The 20609-nt window shown below is 39.5% G+C and overlaps 1 protein-coding gene and 1 long non-coding RNA gene across 3 annotated transcripts in view; one reads left to right on the forward strand and one right to left on the reverse strand.

Annotated features, from left to right (window-relative positions):
- Positions 1–369: 369 nt before the first annotated feature.
- Positions 370–20609, forward strand: part of KIF13B (kinesin family member 13B) — a 200005-nt gene continuing 179765 nt past the window's right edge. The window contains exons 1-2 of one of the 2 annotated variants that reach the window (XM_072796102.1): positions 370–516; positions 17654–17747. In XM_072796102.1, the coding sequence (XP_072652203.1) occupies positions 462–516; positions 17654–17747 (149 nt within the window). In that variant the 5' untranslated portion in view covers positions 370–461. The remainder of the gene's footprint in view (positions 517–17653; positions 17748–20609) is intronic. The other variant, XM_072796103.1, reaches the window with a different exon arrangement.
- LOC140615947 (uncharacterized) lies at positions 1023–10534 on the reverse strand. The gene is made up of 3 exons (XR_012016467.1): positions 10476–10534; positions 3593–3728; positions 1023–1350 (listed from the first exon to the last, which is right to left on the reverse strand). It is a non-coding gene; the product is annotated as an uncharacterized lncRNA (long non-coding RNA).

Below are 20609 nucleotides of genomic sequence, written 5' to 3' on the forward strand. Positions count from 1 at the left end.
AATCCCGGCCGAAGAAGTCGAGCCAGGGATCATGCTTTAAGGTTGGCAGGAAATGAGAGTCCTCATGAGGTCACTCTCAGGGGCTGCGATGCCGTCTATTCCACTCTTTGTCCTCAGGTGCGGTATCGGCTTATCGAGGGCTTCTGTTTCAGTGCTAGCTGTCAGAGCAGAACGGCGTAGAAGCAGAGCGGGCATGGACACGTTCCAGACAGCGCGGAGCGCCCGATTTCTCCCGCCGAGTTCCTCCGCCGCTGTCAAGCCCTCGACCACCTTCAGGAACTACAAGTCCCATCATGCCCCGCGGACGCGCGCCGGGAGCCCCGCGACCGGCCCCGCCCCGCCCCGGCTCCGCCCCCGCCCCGCCCCTCCCGCCCGCAGCCCCCTCCCGCCCGGCCAGTCCCGAAGAGTTGCCCGGTGGCCGCGGCAGACGGAAGCCGAGGGAGATCCTCGGCGGCAGCAGGATGGGGGACTCCAAAGTGAAAGTGGCCGTGCGGATCCGGCCCATGAACCGGAGAGGTGAGAGCCGAGCCTGCCGGGGCCGCCGCGGTGGAGGCGGCAGGTGCCTGGCGCGCCCTTCCCTCAGCCGCGGCCGCCGTGTGGGGTCCGGCCGGCCCCGCCCCTGCAGTCCGCGCGTCCCGGCGAGAGAGCGGCCGGCGCGTCCCGAAATCTCGTCCTGCGCGGGGACGCCCCTCCCCTCGCCCGCACCGCGTCCCGGGCGCCGCGGGGCCCACGTCCCGGTCCGCTGCCCCTTCCGCCGGCGCGCCCGGCCCGCCCCGCCCCGGCGCCCTTTCGCCCTCTCGCCTCCCCTGCCCTTGCCGGAGGGCGCTCTGGTCCCGCGCCCCGGGCTCGCTTCCTCCTCCCCCCTCCGCACCCCTGCCCCTCGCTCGTGCCCCGCCGCGCCCCCCTCCCCCGCTTTCTCCTCGCCGGCTGTCAGAGGGTCCTCACCCCTCCAGCCTGGCCGGAGCAGCCGGGGACCCCGAGGCCCCCACGTCTGTGGCCCGGTCACCCCCAAACCCTACACTTTTGTGTCCGCGGCAGGAAAAAAAAATGGCAGGGAGTTTAGTTTACTCCCGAGAAAGCACTCAAGTGCAAAAAAAATGCCTCTTTTTTTTTTTTTTTTTTAAACTTTCTGTACATTTATCCTGGACGGTCATAAAGAATTGCAAGGACTTTAAAGTTGGGTAAAACAGATGCCCTTCCACCTCCCTGCTTTTTTGCTTTTTTTTTTTTTTTTCACTTGTTGAGATAGTTTTGTTTTTGCTTGCAGTCATATTCGTCATCTCTCCAACAATAAATAGTTTAAGTGCCAAGATTCTTGTGAAATTGTATCTTTCAGACATTCTCTCAATTCTGCAGGGAGGGTAGAGAAAGCAGATAAATCGAGTACATTTTAAATGATCTTTAGTCAAATGGAGTGAAGAGAACCCCCCCCCCCACCCCCCCAACGCGAAGTACCAAGAGGAGGTGGGCTGGGTCATGGCTTTCCTTACTTACGTAGCAGCGTTGGTTGGGCAAGTGACTTTAAATGAGATAATGTATTTTTGCAAACCCTTTCTATACAGTGGTGTGTTATTGAGGTCACTGTTAAAATCCCAGGAGATGACGCTTCAGTTGATAAGATTCTGAACTAATCAAAATCTTGTGTCAGAGTCACTTCTAAGACGTTTTTGCAATTTCTTTGTTCATAAGTGTTAAGTCTCTCTAGAAATTATGAGTTGTTTTCAGCTTTTCCTTTTCCTTGCTGTCTTTTGTATATATTGAGATACACAGATCAACCAGTCGACAGCATGTTTTGTTGGGTTGCCCTTGTGAAAGTTGGTTGATCTCTTGGAGTCGTATCTTATATTGGAGTGGGTGATTCCTCGGGTGCCTGCTAGGTCTGTTTAAGGCTGTCACGTGACAGAAGCGTCCTTCCCCCAGCACCCCCCCCCCCCATACTTAAACTAGTGCAGTTTCGGGTTTTCAAGTCTTTCCTTTGACAAAATTAAAGGATCTTAGGTGAACTTTAAAAATTTCAGAAGCTTCTGTCCTTACGTGCGCAGGCATCTTTACTCAAGTTTATTACCGTCATAATGATTAAGAAAAAAACGAAAAAGCAAGCCACATAAAACAACTTCATTTGGGTTTTGATTCTGAAAGGGTGATTTGAGCAAATTCTTAAAATTGCCTTTTCAGAAAAAAACTGGGAAATGTCAGTGCTAAAAAGTTGCAGCTAACCAACCATCACAAAAGACCTATCTCACATAATTAGAGAATCCTTCCCTCTCCCCGCCCCCTCCCCCGCCGTGAATTTCATTTTTTGAGGGGAAGTACTGTTGTTCTAAATTGTCATTAGATTGTGATAATTGGCAGTATCAGAGTTTCAGAGGACACACAGAATAATAATTTTAGCTGTGGATTGGATGTTCCTTTGAATTCATTTTCAAATGAAGATTTATACATGGATCCATTACTCTATAAATAGAAGTGGCTTATTGTGGCAAATTGCTTCCCCCTTCATTTAGTGCCATCTCTACCTAGCCTTGTATTTCCTGAATGCATATGGACTTCTTTTTGCTGTGATTACCACAGATAATTAAAGTTGATTCTATTTCTGTTTTGTCATGAAGTCCTCATTTACATATATCTCGAATGCAATGGAATACATTGTAGTGGAATTCTAAAGCCAGTGATTTCTTTTCTTTTCTTTTCTTTTTTTTTTTTTTTTTTTTAAGATTTCATTTTTCAGTAATCTCCACACCCAATGTGGAGTTTGAATTTACAACCCTGAGATTAAGAGTTGCATGCTCCACTGACTGAGCCAGCCAGGCTCCCGTAAAGCCAGTGATTTTTAAACTGCTATCTGGAATTTATTTAAAAAGACTAAAACAGAAGTACATTTCTTTCCAGTAATTTTGGAAAGAATCATATTACTTTGACTAATCATTACTTCTGGGAAAAATAGTGTAATAAGTAAGTAGTAGTGTATACTTACGACAAATAGTAAACTTCTAGTCAGGATTTTTTCTCTTTTAACCTATCAGTTCAAGCTGCAAACTCAGAAATCACTCTTCACAAATAAGAATGAGTAGAGAATGGGTTATCAGGATGAGGAAGTTTTGGCATATAGATTCTGATGTTTGGAATCATATTGGCTGCTCTTTGAGGAAATCTGAAATTTGCAATAAACTTCTAGTGTACCATTAAGTTCTTCATGTGATTCAGTTTCTCTGCTAAGGTATTAAGGTAGTTAGTCGGTTTATTATTTAACATTGATCATGGAAGTAAGAGTTTTGGTCTTTTATGCTAAATTATATGTGGTTTGGGAAACATAGTTGTTTTAACAACATTAAGCAGTATGCTCTAGTTCAATAATAGCAAGAATTATAATGGCTAATGAATATGCTTTTGTTAATAGTATTTTTCTTTTTATATATTTTAACATTGCACTAACAAAACATAAAAGGGAAAAAGTCTATGACATCCTTCCATTCTAACAATTCACACTGTCATTTTCTAATTTCCATTCTGGTTTGTATTCACATGCATGTAATTTTACCTACTTCTAATATTGCAACTTTTGTTTTTGCTTTTCTTCATTTGAAATACGTACTTACGCTGAAGAACAGCTGTAAAATTGTTTTGTCATGAGATCTTGCAGTTCTGCTTGCAGATATTGTTTGGTTTATCATGTTATTTTTCAGACTTGGACAACTCACCAGGTAACTCCGGTTGTGTTCTTCTATATACTGTAAGGAACACCCATTCATACATTATTAACCAGTGTAATTATTAAATGAACTGAAAGGTTTACAAGCATAATTGATAGTACTGGCTAGATCAGTGACACTCTCCTGTTTAGGAATTTGATGTTTTGTAACTCAGGTGGTTTAAAAAACATTTAATATTTACCGAATACCTGCCAGGTGTCTAGTTTATATTAGATATGATGGGATCTTATTGCCTTTCTGCAGGGGGCCTCCCATGTTTAAATGTGTATAAGATCAACTACCAAAATAAATACATTTACATCAAAAGTGTTTGGAAAATCTGTTTCTTACCTATCTAGCTTAAGGTAGTGAAACCAAAAATTACATTGGATATTTAGCTGGATAGTGAAAGGGGTTAATTCAGTTGTTAGGGAAGATGGATAATAAATATATTTCAACAGGCATTTCTCAAGGGTTTACTTTACATTTTATAGTACTTGATGCAGTGAAAGGCACAAAGAGACAGAAGAATGTGACTGTCTGATAAAAGTCAATGCTTAAGTAAATTGTAGCCTAGAATCTCAGGGCAAAGATTGCTATGGAGATATTAAAAATGTTGAAAATCAACATTATTTGACAAAGAAGACAGTTTTCTATGTTAGCAGAAAAAGCAGAATGTAAAACAGTATGTGCATTATGATGATTATTACTCTGTAAAAATGTAAACAGGAATGGCAAGGGCTAGAAAGAAACATGAAAAAATGAAATTGCTTGTTCTTGTCGAGAGACCCTTAAGTCCTGAAAACTCTTCGTGTTGACTTCTCTTATAGTACTCAGCTTTTTAAAGTTGTGCTTTATGGTTCATGGTCATGAGGAAGTGGCTCACACATGAAAAGATAAGATTAAAAGGTAAACAAACATCTATTGCAGATTGCCAGGTGAGTGATCGGCAAATACAGGAATCCAGAGGAGTGCAAGATCCCTGGAGGCCTGGTGATCAGGGAAGGCTTCTGTGGGGAGGGAGAACCTTGATTAGACGTGGAGGGAGGAATCTAATGATTGGAATGGGGTTCATGGTAGCAGGTGAAGAGAGAGCATTGGTTCTTTGGGGAGGAAGTATGGCCCAAGAGCAAAGGCACAGAGACAGGAATGAACCAGGCAAGTTTAGATGGCAGAGGCAGGCTAAACCTGCCAGAAAGGAGGGTTCTGTGAGCTTGAGTGGAGAAGGATGAGATTAGAAAGGTAGGGTGGGGGATCCCTGGATGGCTCAGCCATTTAGCGACTACCTTCAGCCCAGGGCGTGATCCTGGAGACCTGGGATCGGGTCCCACATCGGGCTCCCTGCATGGAGCCTGCTTTGCCCTCTACCTGTGTCTCTGCCTCTCTCTCTCTCTCTCTCTCTCTCTCTCTCTCTGTGTCTCTCATGAATAAATAAAGAAAGTCTTAAAAAAAAAAAAGAAAGAAAGGTAGGGTGGAATTGCGGGGAGCCCTGAGTGCTAGCTAAGCCCAGAAGTCTGGGTTAGGTTGGCTAGTTCATGTGGTCTATTTAGCCCTGTAGAACTTCCATGGATCTTGGACACAAGGATGAAGGAGAAAGATTGCCAGGTCTCAGGGCAGGATGGAAAACCTGGGTAGATGCCTGATTCAGGGCATAGCTGGGTAACATTTAAGAGCAGGGTGGTGAAAATGAAGCCCTGTGAATAGGAAGAATCAGGAGGCTGGTCAAAACTTAGGTAAACCATTGTGACTCAGAAGACAGGTGAAACTGAGGAAGCAAGAAGCTGAGAGAACACTCTGGCAGTCTGTAAAGACACAGGTGATCCTTAGGAAATGAAGGGGCTAGGTAGTGAGATTCTGAAACAGGAAGGTGGTTTTGACCCTGAGGCCATTGCTGGTCCCACAGAATAACTGGTAATGGAGTTGAGGTTGTCTATGGATGGAAATTTCTGACATACTTTCTAAAACAGAAGATCCTTGTTTTCTAGCATCTGCTTGATATGCTAATGGAGAATGAGACACACATCTATTACAACATTGTTTTGTTTCTGTTGTCCACTCAATGACTGAAATTGGGATTTATACATACAGGGTAAGAGGCTTTTGGAGAAGAAAGTACAAATTTATATGATAAAATAAAAATTTGTTTGAGTTGGCATTTACTTTTACCCCCCTTACCTCCACAAAGCAATGACGAATATCTAACTTTTCCAGTCCTTAAGATCTGAAGATGAAGGAAACCACTGACAAAACTATTCATTAAGCTGATGAATGGAGATGTTTATTGAGTAGAAATGGATTATTATTGATCTCTCAGCTTGCTGATCGTGTTCCCCTTGTGTTCAACAGAGCACATTAAAAAAAAAAAAACAACTTGGCAGAGATGAGCAGTGTAATTTATGGGGAAATGTGTGACACTCACTGGCCTCTGGGACACAAAACCATGACTTAATTGGTAACTGGGCTTGAGCTTTCAGGTGCTGTAGATATCTTTAAAAAGTGGTATTAGCCCATTCAATAGGTGTTGATTGAAGAAAAGAATAGCTACTTGTTTGTGAGAGTTTTCTGTTTGTGAGCTACAGAGCTCAGGACTTTTTTTTTTTTTTTAGGTTTATTTATTTGAGAGAGAGAAAAAGAGCATAAGTGGGGTGAGGGACAGAGGGAGAAGCAGACTCCCTGCTGAGCAGAGAGCCCCATGTGGGGCTTGATCCCAGGACTCCAGGATCATGACCTGAGCCAAAGGCAGATGCTAACTGACTGAGCCACTCAGGTGCCCCAGAGTTTGGTACTTTTTAAGCGATACTCTTCAAACAAAACTTTGAAATGGAGTAATCATTTAACAGAATCTCAGAGAGGGGGCAAGTAAACTTCCCCAGAATTACAAGACAAATATTTTCAGCCTGAATTTCACCTACTGTGCCATTAAACCCTGTGCTTTCACTATTGTTTTGGACATGATAATCTTTAAAGGGACCTTGCATTTTTGAGTTTACATAATTTTCAAAGATGTGTAGGATATGTGAGAAGCATAAGTCATGATCTTTGACTAAAGGAGCTCACTGTCTTCTTGGTAATAGAGATGCACAGGTGAGTCAATTATAAGAATATATGTACACAGTGATGCTAGTGCATTATGAATTAAAGGAATAGGAGTAAGACTTGAGAGTGGTAAGGACTGTGTTGGAGACCATGGGCAGGTAGATGGGGTACACAAGTCATTGGAATTAATCTGTTTTTACCCTGCTAAGCTTATAAGTTAGCTAGTTAACTGTTTCATGGTTGTTGGTAGGAGACATGGGACTTCTGGGCCAGAGGACTTACTCATGGCATGGCAAGCAGTGTGAGCAGCTCCCCTTGCTTGCCAATCCCACAAGGGTGTGGAAAGTCCAGATAGATGGTGTGCAAGCAGTGAGTTTGTGCTGCATCTGAGGAACACTGGGCTTGGGGAATCCATTGTTTTAAGTGGTAAGCAAGCCTGCTCTTTGTCCAGAAGGAAGACTTTGTCCCTCAGGGTTGCTGGCTACAAACACAGTCCTGAGTGAGGGGTTGGATAAAGAACATCTATGGCCTAGCATTTTAGGTATACCCAGCAAGAATGTGTCAAGGTGACATGGAAGCAACTGAAATTTAGGAAATACAGGAAGACTGCAAAGTTTCTGGTTTAGATGATTTAGATGACTAAGTAAATGAATGTTGGGGTCATTGACATCAGAAATATAGGAGAAGCAGGTTTTAAGGTGGAGGTATAGGAAATGATGAGTTTTATTCTTGGATATTCAACAATATTTAGTCCTTATCACAGGCTGTATGCTGCACCTACAAATATAAATAAGGTATCGTGTATACTTGGAAGAAACTATACAGACTTGTTGAGTTTTAGACGTCTGAAGTCTAGTCAAGTGGGTGGATCCAGTATGCTGTTGCATATGAGTCTGAACCTAAGGGACTGGAGATGTGTGTAGAGTCATACATTTGGGAGTCATTACTGTAGGTAGAAGATAGAGTACCAAATTAAGGTGTGTGTGAAGGAGGAGGTCATAGAGCCAAGAAGAGAGACATATGAGGAGAGGCAAGTTAAAGTAACACGAAAGCCCAGGAGGCCCCTGGGTGGCACAGTTGGCTAAGAGACCAACTCTTGGTTTCAGCTTAGATTGTGATCTCAGGGTTGTGAGATAAAGCTCCATGTCGAGCCCCATGTTGGGCTCTGTGCTCAGTGCAGAGTCTGCTTGGGATTCTCTCTCCCCCTCTGCCCCTCCCACTTGTTCACTCTCTCTCTCTCAAATAAATAAGCAAATAAGTCTTAAAAAAAAAAAGTAATAGGAAAGCCTAGAGAGAAAATATGTCAAAGAATGAATAGTTGGTAGCCAGATAACACAGGAATGGCACGTAATAATTGTGTTCAGTAGATTTGGCATAATGGCAATCAGTGGTAATTTTCAGAATAATTTTGACTGGATAAATGAATTAGTGTTTGTGTGTTAATAATAGTGGGCTGAGAAATAAGTGGGTTGCCAGTATGGTGGCAGTGAATACACAATTTTTTTTTTTTCAAAAAACTTCATTTAGAAGGGAAGGGTAAAGAGTCGTATCTGGAGTTGTATTAGGAACAGACCTTTTTAATGAGATGTTCAAGCTTCATTATAGACAGAACCAATAGGGAAATTTTTGAAGTACGGGAAGAAGAGGATAATTATGTAATGAGAAGGCCTGGAGAGCATAATTTTCTTGATGAGGTAGATTGTGAGGTTATTTGAGAGTGAGAAGAATTGGTTTGACTGGGATCTTGAGAGTAGTGAGTGTTTAGAAATTGAAGAACTCTAACCATATTTTATATCTATTGAGGGTTGTGAGATCATTCTTTCTAATTTTTTTGAGATATAATTCATCAAAACTGTACAATTCAGTGGTTTTGGTGTATTTGCAGAGTTGTGCAACCATCACCAATATCTGGTTGCAGAACATGTTCATCATTCCAAAGAGAGACTCTGTCCCCACTCGCAGTCACTGTCTACACCCCCCCCCCCCCCAAACACACCCGTCCTTCTTCCTTGCCCCTGGCAACCATTGCTCTACTTCTTGTCTCTATGGATTTGCCTATTCTGGGCATTTCATATAAATGGAATCATGCAGTATGTGGACTTTTGTATCTGACTTTTTTCCTGCTTGGTATAATGTATTCAGGGTTTATCTGTGTTGTAGCATGAGTCGGTACTCATTTCTTTTTAAAGTTGAATAATATTACGTGATACAGATATGCTGCATTTGTTTACTCATTGATTACTTGGTGGGCATTTGGCTTGTTTACACTTTTTGGCTATTATGAATGCTTCTGTGAACATTTGTGTATAACTTTTTGTGTAGATGTATATTTTTATTTCTTTTGGGTGTATATATACATAGAAGTGGAATTGCTGGGTCATCCAGTAACTCTAACTTTTGAGGAACTGCTATATTGTTTTCCAAAGTGACTGCACCATTTTATATTCTCACCAACAACATATGAAAGTTCTGATTTTTCCATGTCCTTAACAACACTTCATTTTTTTTTAAAAGATTTTATTTATTTATTCATGAGAGACACACGCAGAGAGGCAGAGATACAGGCAGAGGGAGAAGCAGGCTTCCTGTAGGGAGCCTGATGTGGGACTCGATCCCGAGACTCCAGGATCACACCCTGGGCCGAAGGCAGGTGCCAAACCACTGAGCCACCCAGGGATCCCCATGCTTTGTCTGTCTTTTTGATTATTGCCATCCTAGTGTATGTGAAGTAGTATCTCCTTGTGGTTTTGATTTTCATTTCTCCAGTGTCTAATGATGTTGAACATCTTTTCATGTATTTATTGGCTATTTGTAGATCTTTGGAGAGATTTCTATTCAAATTATTGTTTTATTTTATTTTTATTTTTATTTTAAGTAGGCTCCAGACCCAGTGTGGAGCCCAACATAGGGCTTGAGCTCCTGACCCTGAAATCAAGACCTGAGTTGAGGGGCACCTGGGTGGCTCAGTTGGTTGGTTAAACATCCAACTCTTGCTTTCAGTTCAGGTCATTTCAGTTCCGATCTCATGGTCCTGGGATCAAGCCCCACGTTGGGCTCCGTGCTCAGCTCAGCTGGGAGTCTGCTTGAGGATTCTCTTTATCTCTCTCTCTCTCTCTCTCTCCTTCTGTCCCTCCCCTTGTTCTTTCTCTCTCAAGTAAATAAATAAATCTTAAAAAAAAAAAAGGCCTGAGCTGAGATAAAAAAGTTGGATGCTCAACTGACATAGCCACCTAGGCACCCCTCAAACTATCATTTTAAAAATTGTTTTGTCTTTTTATTATTGAGCTAGTAGAATTATTTATGTATTTTGAATGCTAGTCCCTTAGCAGATAAATGACATCATATAAGGAATCATGACCTAGTTCAAGGTCATGTGGATTTATGCCTGTATTTTCTTCTAAGAGTTTTATAGTTTTAGACTTTATATTTATGTCTTTGATCCATTTGGAGTTAATTTTTGAATGTGATGTGAGGTAGAAGTTGAAGTTCATCCTATTCCATGTGGATATCTAGTTGTCCCAGCACCATTTGTTGAAGTGACAGTACTTTTCCCGTTGGATTGTCTTGGCACTCTTGTCGAAAATCAATTGACTTGAATTTAAGAGTAAGTTACAATTAGGTTTTTAGGAACATGACTGGTAGGAGGTAAAGGGAGGTACATTTATATTTCTGAGTAGTATATTTTGTTTGAAAATTATTATTTTCTGGAGAATTAGAAAACAGATTACTAAGTGGGCAATTCAGACTTACTTTATCCTCACTGAGAAAGATGCATTTCCTCAGATGGAGCATGAGTTATGTAAAGGGAGTATCCCAGACCCCGCCCATCTTTCACTATGATGTCATTGAGGAATGAGCCATAGCTGATTTATACATTGAAGGAGGACTTGTTTCAAATTATTGTTCACTTTTACAGGGTGACTAATTTGCTGGCTGAGTAAGCTGAATTGTCAGCTGTTAATATTTTAATACTCATCTTGAGGAACTTGACTAGAAAAGGATCGTGTTTGGGAAATAATATGGGATCTTTAATATTAGTGAAGGAAATTTCTTTCTTTTTTCTAAGGACTCATGCTTACATTGAAGCATTCGTGGTTCTAAGTACAGTAGAGCTTCAGAAGTCATGACATAAACTTATAGTATTACTTAACTTTAAGATCACTCTGGTTTTTTATTGGTTTTTAGACATAGTACTAATTAAATCCCAATCTCATTATTACAGGATTACTAGGAATAAACTGTTGTGCATGTGTTACTTATTATAATAATGGTGAGCATTTAGTGCTATTTTTTTTATTGTGGTATATATACATATATAACATAAAATTTACCGTCTTAAACCATTTTTTACTTGTAAAGATTTTATTTATTCATGAGAGAGACAGACAGAGAAGCAGAGACATAGGCAGAGGGAGAAGCAGGCTCCCCACAGGAGCCCGATGTGGAACTCCATCCAGGATCCCAGGATCACACCCTGAGCCACAGGCAGACGCTCAACCACTGAGCCACCCAGGTGTTCTATCTTAAACCATTTTTAAGTGTACAGCTTAGTGGCATTAAGTTGTTATGTAACCATCACCACTCTCTGTGTCTAGAACATTTTTAACTTCTAAAACTGAAACTCTGTATTTGTTGCCCCTTAAGCCCAGCCCCTGGCATCTACCATCTTACTTTCTATCTCTATGAATTTGACCACTCTAGGTAGGTACCTGATATAAGTGAAATCATATAGTATTTGTCTAGCTTATCTCACTTGGCATAATATCAAGGTTTATCTATGTTTTTTAGCAGGATTTCATTCCTTTTTAAGGTTGAATAATATTCCATTGAATTATACCACATTTTGTTTTTCTATTGATTCATCAATGGACACTTGGATTGTTTCCACCTTTTGGTTGTTGTGAATGCTACTATGAACCTGGAACTACTTTAATGCTGTTTTTGCAAAGGCACTTGTAGCAGCTAGGTCCTTATCTTTTTAATCTAAGAATTGTTCCAAACTAAGGAACCTATTTATCTTTTGGATTTTCAGTAAGCATTTAAAAACATTTTCTTTTTAGTTTTTAAAATTCAGATTAAATTTAAGGTCCAAGTTTGTTATTGTTAATTACTGCTTGCTTTCTCAGCAGTGTAGAGCAAGAAGTTTTTTTTTTTTTTTAAGGTTTTTTATTTATTAATGAGAGAGAGAGAGAGGCAGAGACACAGGCAGAGGGAGAAGTAGGCTCCATGCAGGGAGCCTGATGTGGGACTCGATCCAGGGTCTCCAGGATCACAACCCAGGCTGAAGGCGGCGCTAAACTGCTGAGCCACCCGGGCTGCCCTAGAGCAAGAAGTTTTATTTTATTTTTTATTTATTTATTTATTTAAAAAAAAATTTTTTTTTTAAATTTTTTTTTTAAGTTAATTTATTTATTTATGATAGTCATCAGAGAGCGAGAGAGAGAGAGAGAGGCAGAGACACAGGCAGAGGGAGAAGCAGGCTCCATGCACCGGGAGCCCGATGTGGGATTCGATCCCGGGTCTCCAGGATCGCGCCCTGGGCCAAAGGCAGGCGCCAAACCACTGCGCCACCCAGGGATCCCGAGCAAGAAGTTTTAAATGGAGAAAGTTTCGTACTTAGAGTCTTGTTGCAATGTAATTTTTTTTTTTTAAGATTTTATTTTTATGATATCTCTACACCCAGCGTGGGGCTTGAACTCACAATCCAGAGATCAAGAGTTGCATGCTCTATTGACTGAGCCAGCCAGGTGCCCCTTTTACTATAATTGAAATCAACCAACTAGTAACATGTGATGGTATTTTACCTATAACATTTATAATAAATGTTTTTCATTTCTGACCCTTAAACTTTCTTCAAATTTCACTGCTTTTATTTGCTTGGGTGTGTGTCCTACATGTTCCACCCATATTATAAGCAGCCTTGTTTTAATATCTATCCATCACTCAGTAGAATCAGAGTGGGAATTTTGTTTGGTTAAAAATTGAGCTAATAAAGTGAAGATAGTGTTTATATCTTAAAGGCCACTTTCCATGGGTGTTAGATGTAGGGACATTTGTAACTGTTGCAGTCTTTAGGACAAAATGAATTTGGGTTGGGTATATTAGTTATAAGGTGATTCTATGTATTGTATAGGGTTTTCCAGGGATTGGTTCATCATGGCATTTAATGGTTCCAAATTATTAGTTCTATTTAATGAAGTCATGAGGCAGAGAATGGAGGAGCTGTGAGGAGGATAGGGGAAAAGCATACAAATATATTGAAGGAAAATGTTTGGATTCCCTCTCAATTCAAGATCATTTGAAATGAAGGCAGGGCAGTTAGTGAGAAAATATTTGAGTTACAGTTTTTCAGTCATGCATTCTAACTGCATGCAGAACTATACATGCAACTCCCTTGCTCAGACCAAACATTCTCGCAAGACACTAATAACTAACTTTGTGGTGGGTGGTGAGATAGTAAGTAGATTCTGAGTCATACAGTATAATTTCCGGAGATTTGGTAATACATTTGTGTATGATATGGGTTTGACTGTCAGGGACCAGCCAATACAATATGGTCAGAAACCATTAAGGAGTAGTATTAAGAAAGTGTGATGATCACAAACTTTCCTGAACTCTGGGCCTATAGACCTTAGTGCTAGTTAACCACAGTGGAACATTTATTTGCTGCTTTGGGATTAGTCTTCCACACCTAGGTAAAACATAGTTCTGTAGTTTTTGTTTCAGTTTTCTTTTTTTTTTTTAATTTTTATTTATTTGTGATAGTCACACAGAGAGAGAGAGAGAGAGAGGCAGAGACATAGGCAGAGGGAGAAGCAGGCTCCATGCACCGGGGGCCTGATGTGGGATTCGATCCCGGGTCTCCAGGATCACGCCCTGGGCCAAAGGCAGTCGCCAAACCGCTGTGCCACCTGGGGATCCCTGTTTCAGTTTTCTTTGCCTGAAAGATGTGCTGGCTAAAAGAAAGACCACTACATTTTTTGTACTTCTAGAATGTATCTTTGAGAACAAATGCAGAAAAACCAATATAAGAAACATTGTGGCAGGTACAGGGAGGGAGATTTTTGTTTTTGCTTTTTTGTATTTACATAACTCAGTTATGTAAATTAAAATGAAAGAAATGACCTTCTCTGGCAGTGGAAATGCTCTTAAGTTATAATGAGTATGACATTGACATTTGGCCAAGGTTCTTTGGGAAATACAAAATAGCACTAATGTAGTGCAGCTCTTTTCCTTAGAGCTTATTTTTTGGTAATGGAGATAAGGCAAACAGTTTCATACTTTGCGTCAGAAAAATATAAGAATATAAAAATATGAGGGGCGCCTGGGTGGTTCAATTGGTTGAGTGTCCAACTGTTGATTTTGGATTAGGTCATCATCTCAGGGTCATGAGCTCAAGACTTATGTCATTGGGCCCTGTGCTTAGTGTGGAGCCTGCTTGAGTGTTTCTTTTTTCCTCTCCCTCTGCCCTTCCCTCCGCTTATGTTCACTCTCTGTCTCTCTCAAGTAAAAAGTAAGTCTTAAAAAAAAGAATATAAAAATATGAGAACATAAACATGCCATGGCCATACTTAAAAAAATAGCTTTATTGGAAAAAAAAGGAAAAATAGCTTTATTGAGATATAAGTCACATATCATACAATTCAACCATCTCAGTGGTTTTTATCATGCTCACATAATTATGCAGTTATCAGCATAATCAATTTTAGTACATCTTCTTACCCTCAATAGAAAACTATACCCATGTAACCGCATGGTGACTATAGTTAGTGATACTGTATTGCATATTTGAAGGTTGCTAAGAGAATAGATATTAAAAGTTCTCATAGTGAAAATATTTTTTGTAATTATGTATGGTGACATGTTAATTATTAATTAGACTTGTGTGGTGAGTATTTTGCAATGTATACAAATAGGGAATCATGTTGTACACCCGAAACTAATATAATGTTATATGTCAATTATACCTCAATTAAAAATAAGCAAAACACCATCCCTATTAGCAGTCACTCCCTAGCTGTAGGCAATAACTAGTCTATTTTCTGTCTCTATTTGCCTATTCTGGACATTTCAAAATGGGTAGAATCATATAACGTGGCTTCTTTCACTTTGCACAAGCTTCATTCATGTTGTAATATGTATCAGTACCTTATTCCTTTTAATTGCCAAATGTTCCATTTTATAGATATACTAAATTTATCCATTCATTAGTTGATGGACATTTGGATTGTTCCCCTTTTTGGCTGTTATGAATAGCCAAATACTAGTGTTATTTATGGATAAGCTTTTGTGTAGACCTAGGTTGTAATTTCTATAATATAATATAATATAATATAATATAATATAATATAATATAATATAATATAATAAATATCTCTTAGATAATATATACCTAGAAGTGGAATTGATGGGTCATATATCAACTTTCTGTTTAACCTTTTGAAGAACTGCCAGACTGTTTTCCAAAGTAACTGCACCATTTTACATTCCCATCAGTAATGTGTGAGGGTTCCATTTTTCCGTATCATCACTAACACTTGTTATTATCTGTCTTTTTTACTGTAATTATGCTAGTGAGTGTGAGTGGTATTTTATTGTATTTTTGATGTACATTTCCCAATGTGTAATGATTTTGGGCTTCTTATCTTCTTGGCCAGTTTTGTATCCACTTTTTTTTAGAGATGTCTATTCAGTTTGATTGCCATTTAAAAATTGGATTATTTGCCTTTTTATTATTGAGTTGTAAGAGTTCTTTATGTTTTCTGATGCAGGTTCCTTATGAAATATATAATTTACAAATTATTTACAAATTTGTTCGATTCTTTGGGTTGTCTTTTTGCCCTCTTGACAGCATCCTTTGAAGTACAAAAGTTTTTTTTTTTAATTTATTTATTCATGGGGGTGGGAGGAGAGGGAGAGAGAGGCAGAGACACGGGCAGAGGGAGAAGCAGGCTCCATGCTGGGAGCCTGATGTGGGACTTGATCCCGGGTCTCCAGGATCACACCCTGGGCTGAAGGCGGCACTAAACTGCTGAGCCACCTGGGCTGCCCTGAAGTACAAGAGTTTTTCATTTTAATGCTCTCCAAGTTATCTACTTTTCCTTTTGTTGCTTGTGCTTTTAGTGTCTAAGAAACCTTTACCTAACCCAACATCATGTGAGTTTACCCTTATGTTTTCTTCTAAGAATTTTTTAGTTTTAGCTTTTACACATTTATGTCTGATCTTTTGGAATTAATTTTTGTGTATGGTGTTCATTCTTTTCGCATGTGGATATCCAGTTGTCCCACGACTGTTTTCTGAAAAGACTGTAGTTTCCTCACTGGATTGTCTTGTTAAAGTCGCTGGTCACAAATATGACAGTATATTTCAGTACTGTCTGTTCCATTGATCTATATGTCTGTCCTTCTGCCCTTATAGTAGTCACTACCATCTTGATTACTGTAGCTTCTTAATTAAGTTTGACATTAGTGAGTGCAGTCTTTCTACTTTGTCCTTTTTCAAGAATATTTGGCTATTCTGGGTCTCACACATTTCTATATAGATTTAGGATTAGCTTGGCTTAAAAAAAAACTAGCTGGGATTTTGATAGGGATTACCTTGAATTTTGTAGACCAATTTGGGGTGTATTGCCATCTTAATAATATTAAGTCTTTCAATTCATGAGTGTAAAATAACTTCCCATTTATTTCAGTCTTGAATTTCAACGTTTTGGAATTTTCATTGTATAAGTTTTGTACTTTTTTTTTTAAGATTTTATTTATTTATTCATGAGACACACACACACACAGAGGCAGAGACACAGGCAGAGGGAGAAGCAGCCTCCATGCAGGGAGCCTGATGTGGGACTCAAACCCAGGACTCCAGGATCATGCCCTGGGCCGAGGGCGGGCGCTAAACTGCTGAGCCACCCAGGTGTCCCAAGTTTTATACTTCTTTTAAATTTATTCCTAAGTAGTTAAGTCTTTTTGATGCTATTATAAATTGTTTTCTTAACTCTGCTTCTGGGTTTTATATTGCTGGTGTATAGAAACACAACTGATTTGTGTATGTTGATCATGTATCCTATGACTTTGCAAGACTTGTTTATTCTAATAGTTTTTTTTTTTTTTTTTTTTTTTTTTTTTTATTTATGATAGTCACACACAGAGAGAGAGAGAGGCAGAGACATAGGCAGAGGGAGGAGCAGGCTCCATGCACCGGGAGCCCGACGTGGGATTCGATCCTGGGTCTCCAGGATCGCGCCCTGGGCCAAAGGCAGGCGCTAAACCGCTGCGCCACCCAGGGTTCCCTTATTCTAATAGTTTTTAAATGGATTCCTTCGAGGGCAGCTCAGCGGTTTAGCCCCACCTTCAGCCCAGGCGTGATCCTGGAGACCCGGGATCCTGTCCCGCGTCTGGCTCCCTGCATGGAGCCTGCTTCTCCCTCTGCCCGTGTCTCTGCCTCTCTCTCTCGCCCTCTCTCTCTCTTCTCTGTGTAGTCTCATGACTAAATAAATAAAATCTTTAAAAAAGAATAAATGGATTCCTTTGAATTTTCTATGTACAAGATGACATCATTGCAAATAGAGATAATTTTACTTCTTTTTTTCAATCTGGATCCCTTTTATTTATCTTGCCTAACTGCCCTGACCAGAACTTCTAGAACAGTGTTGAGTAGAAGTTACTGCCATAGAACTTCCTTGTCTTATTCCTGATGTTTGAGGGTGAGCCATTTAGTCTTTCACCACTAAGCATGATGTTAGCTGCAGATTTTAGTAGATGTTCTTTATCAGGTTGAGAAGTTCTCTTCTATTCCTAGTTTGAGTGTTTTTATCATGAAAGAGTGTTGGATTTTTGTCAAATGATTTTTCTGGAATAAAATTACTTTGAAAATGACTATTTTCTCTCTCTTTTTTTTTTTTCTCTCTCTCTCTCTTTTTTATCTGCAGAAATTGACTTGCATACCAAATGTGTGGTGGATGTAGATGAAAACAAAGTTATACTTAGTCCTGTAAATACTAATCTTTCCAAAGGAGATGTCCGGTAAGTTAAGACACAATGTTCTGTTCGGTGGATTTTTTTAAATGACTGAGTGCGATGATGGCTCCTGAGCTGAATTCAGCTTAGCAAATAGCAAATGCTTAATTACAGTGTGAAGACATAAAGCTGTCTAAGAGTGAGGTGTATAGTATGGAATGACCAAGTGCTAGAATGAGTGTTATAGATAGCAATTGTACCAGAAGCTCAGAAAAGAGGGCTTTAAGTCAGAAGGTGAAGTAACTGAGGAAGCCTTCTTGAAGGAGATGGTGGCAGCCAGAGGATCAGCAAGATGTAAATGGGAAGAAGTGGGGGTAGAACAGAAGGCCTTTACGTTGTTCCTCAGCTTAGGTTGCTTTAAATTTTGCTACTGTCAGAGCCCATTTCAAGTACTCCTTCTTCTCCCAGGCTTTCCTGCATCCTGCAGTGATTCCTCTCCTCCGAATCCCTGTAAGCTATCATTTGTACTACCCGACTGAATTATTATTATATGTTTTGGATTGCTGCTTGTAACTCGGAAAGTTAATTTAATCAAATAAGGTAGGGTCAGATTACAGAAGACCTTGAAAGACAGTAAGGGAATTTGGCCTGTATTTTGGTGGGTAAGATGTCATCTTTGACAGTTTTTTCATATTGTATTTAAAGAGGTGGATACGGAAAAAGTTGTCTGTTGGCCATGTAGAGAATGGTTGCCAAGTGGAGGAAGACTGGCTGGCTTCTCATAGAGATCAACTTGATTTCAGAGATGTTTTTCTAATGACCCTGGAAGTGAATGGCACAAATTAGTGCCTTCCATGGTGCTTTGCATGAAGTAGATTAAACTTAAACTTCAGAGACAATGTTGTGTATGGAAATACAGAAGGCACTCCATAAATGTTCTTTCAGGTTGAGTAATTGAGTTGAAAGGGCATTAGACTTGAAGTCAGAAAATCTTAAGTTGAACCCGTACTTAACTATGTTGTTTTTAACTAGTAGCTTCTAAACTAGTAGTTATTTTTAACTTTTTTGAGACATGATACATGATATACCATACATGTATGGTATTTGCTTTCCTTATAGCATAGAAGTGGTTTCTGAAGACGAAATTAATGATTGTTAAAGTGCTTTGTAAAGTGCTCTGTAATTGTGGGTGCCTCTGAACAAACTTGAGGGCAGTATTTTACATAAAAAGAGGGTAGGCTTTATCTGTAGGCTGACTTGGATTCAGATTTTGGCTTTGCCACTTGGTAGCTTGGTTACCTACCTGTGTTCCTTATTTATAAAGTCTTTTAGTTTTCTATTGCTGCATGACCTACTATCTTTGAAAGCTTAGTGGCCGAAGGCAAGTAATCATTTATTATCTGATGGTTTCTGTGGGTCAGGAATTCAGACAGGACATGACAGGGATCGTTTGTCTTTGCCCCATGCTGTCTGAGGCATAGCTGGAAGACTTGAAAGGTTGGGATTGGGATCATTGGAGAAGGCTGTCACCCACATTTGGTGGTTTATGATGCCCATTGGCTGGAGATGTAGCTGGGGCAGTAGGCAGAACACAGAACACCTACTCACGATCTGGTGGCAGGTTCCAAGGACATGTGTCCTGAGAGAGCAAGACAGCCAGGTGGAAGGAGTATTGCTTTTTATGTCCTGATCTTGGGAGTCACACAGTATCTTTTTCACATTTTTTTACTCATGGCTGAAATAAAGCTCTAAACAATTTCCAGAAGAGGAGTTCAGACTCATCTTTTATTGGAGGAACATCAATATCACATAAAAGCCTTTGGGATGGGACATGTATTACTGTGGCTATCTTTGGAAAACACAGTCTGCCCCAAGTATATAATAGTATCTACCCGATAAAGTTGTTGTGAGAATAAAATGATGACATAAAAAGCTGAGAAAATATATTTTCTTTCCTTTTGAGATCTTTAAATCTCAGGGGCTTGTGAAAGAATTTAATAGCTCTTCTTGGTTCCATAGAGTATCTTTTTTTCCATATGCTGCATATACAAATTTAATATCACACAGCACTACAGAGGATTGTTTGATAAAAAAAAACTTTAAAAAGTGACAACTTCCAGTAAGGTTGGTATGTAATGGTCTTTGATGAAGTAAAGTTAAGCACAGATTTTTAAAAAACAGCTTTCAGTCAATGTATGTAATACACAAAGAGTGAAGTATATATAGCTTGTTGAATTTCCATAAGTTGAACATAATTCTTATAACACCCAGGTAAAAACCAAGAACATTGCTAGAGCAGTTGCCTGGCTCATTTGGAAGAGCATGTGACTCTTGATATCCAGGTCGTGAGTTCAAGCCTCATGTTTAGTGTAGAGATTACTAAAGAATATAAATAAACTTAAAAAAAAAAACACCAACAAGAACCTTGTTAGTACAATAAAAGATTGCCTTTTGAGAAGTACTTTTTCTTTTAATATACTATCATGGAGAAAATAGAAATTTTGGAATGTAGCAGCCCAGTGGTACACGTTGACTTCATTAAATGTGAAGAAAAATTGGAAGGAAAAAAAAATTGGAAGGAAACATAAATTAAAAGCTATTTTACGTGATATGAAGTTAATTACATTCTAGTTTGTAGAATGACTAATCCATAAAACAAGTTATGGTTTTATAGGAGCTATATTTATAACTAGAGAGTTAGGAATTTGAAGTTAACATGTAAATGATTTGAGTCAGTTTAAATTAGTAGTGAGAAAAGCTCAAATTAGTATTTTTTCTTTAAAAGCTATAAAATCCTTGCTTTTAGGGTAGTATCCAATTCTATTAATCTAAAAATCATGACTAATTTTATATGTATACTTAACAACTCAAGTTAGTATACTTTGAAAGTGGACATATATACATTTTATAATGATTTGTATATTTTTC

Source organism: Canis lupus, chromosome 24 (genome assembly GCF_048164855.1).
Source record: "Canis lupus baileyi chromosome 24, mCanLup2.hap1, whole genome shotgun sequence".
NCBI classification, from domain to species: domain Eukaryota; kingdom Metazoa; phylum Chordata; class Mammalia; order Carnivora; family Canidae; genus Canis; species Canis lupus.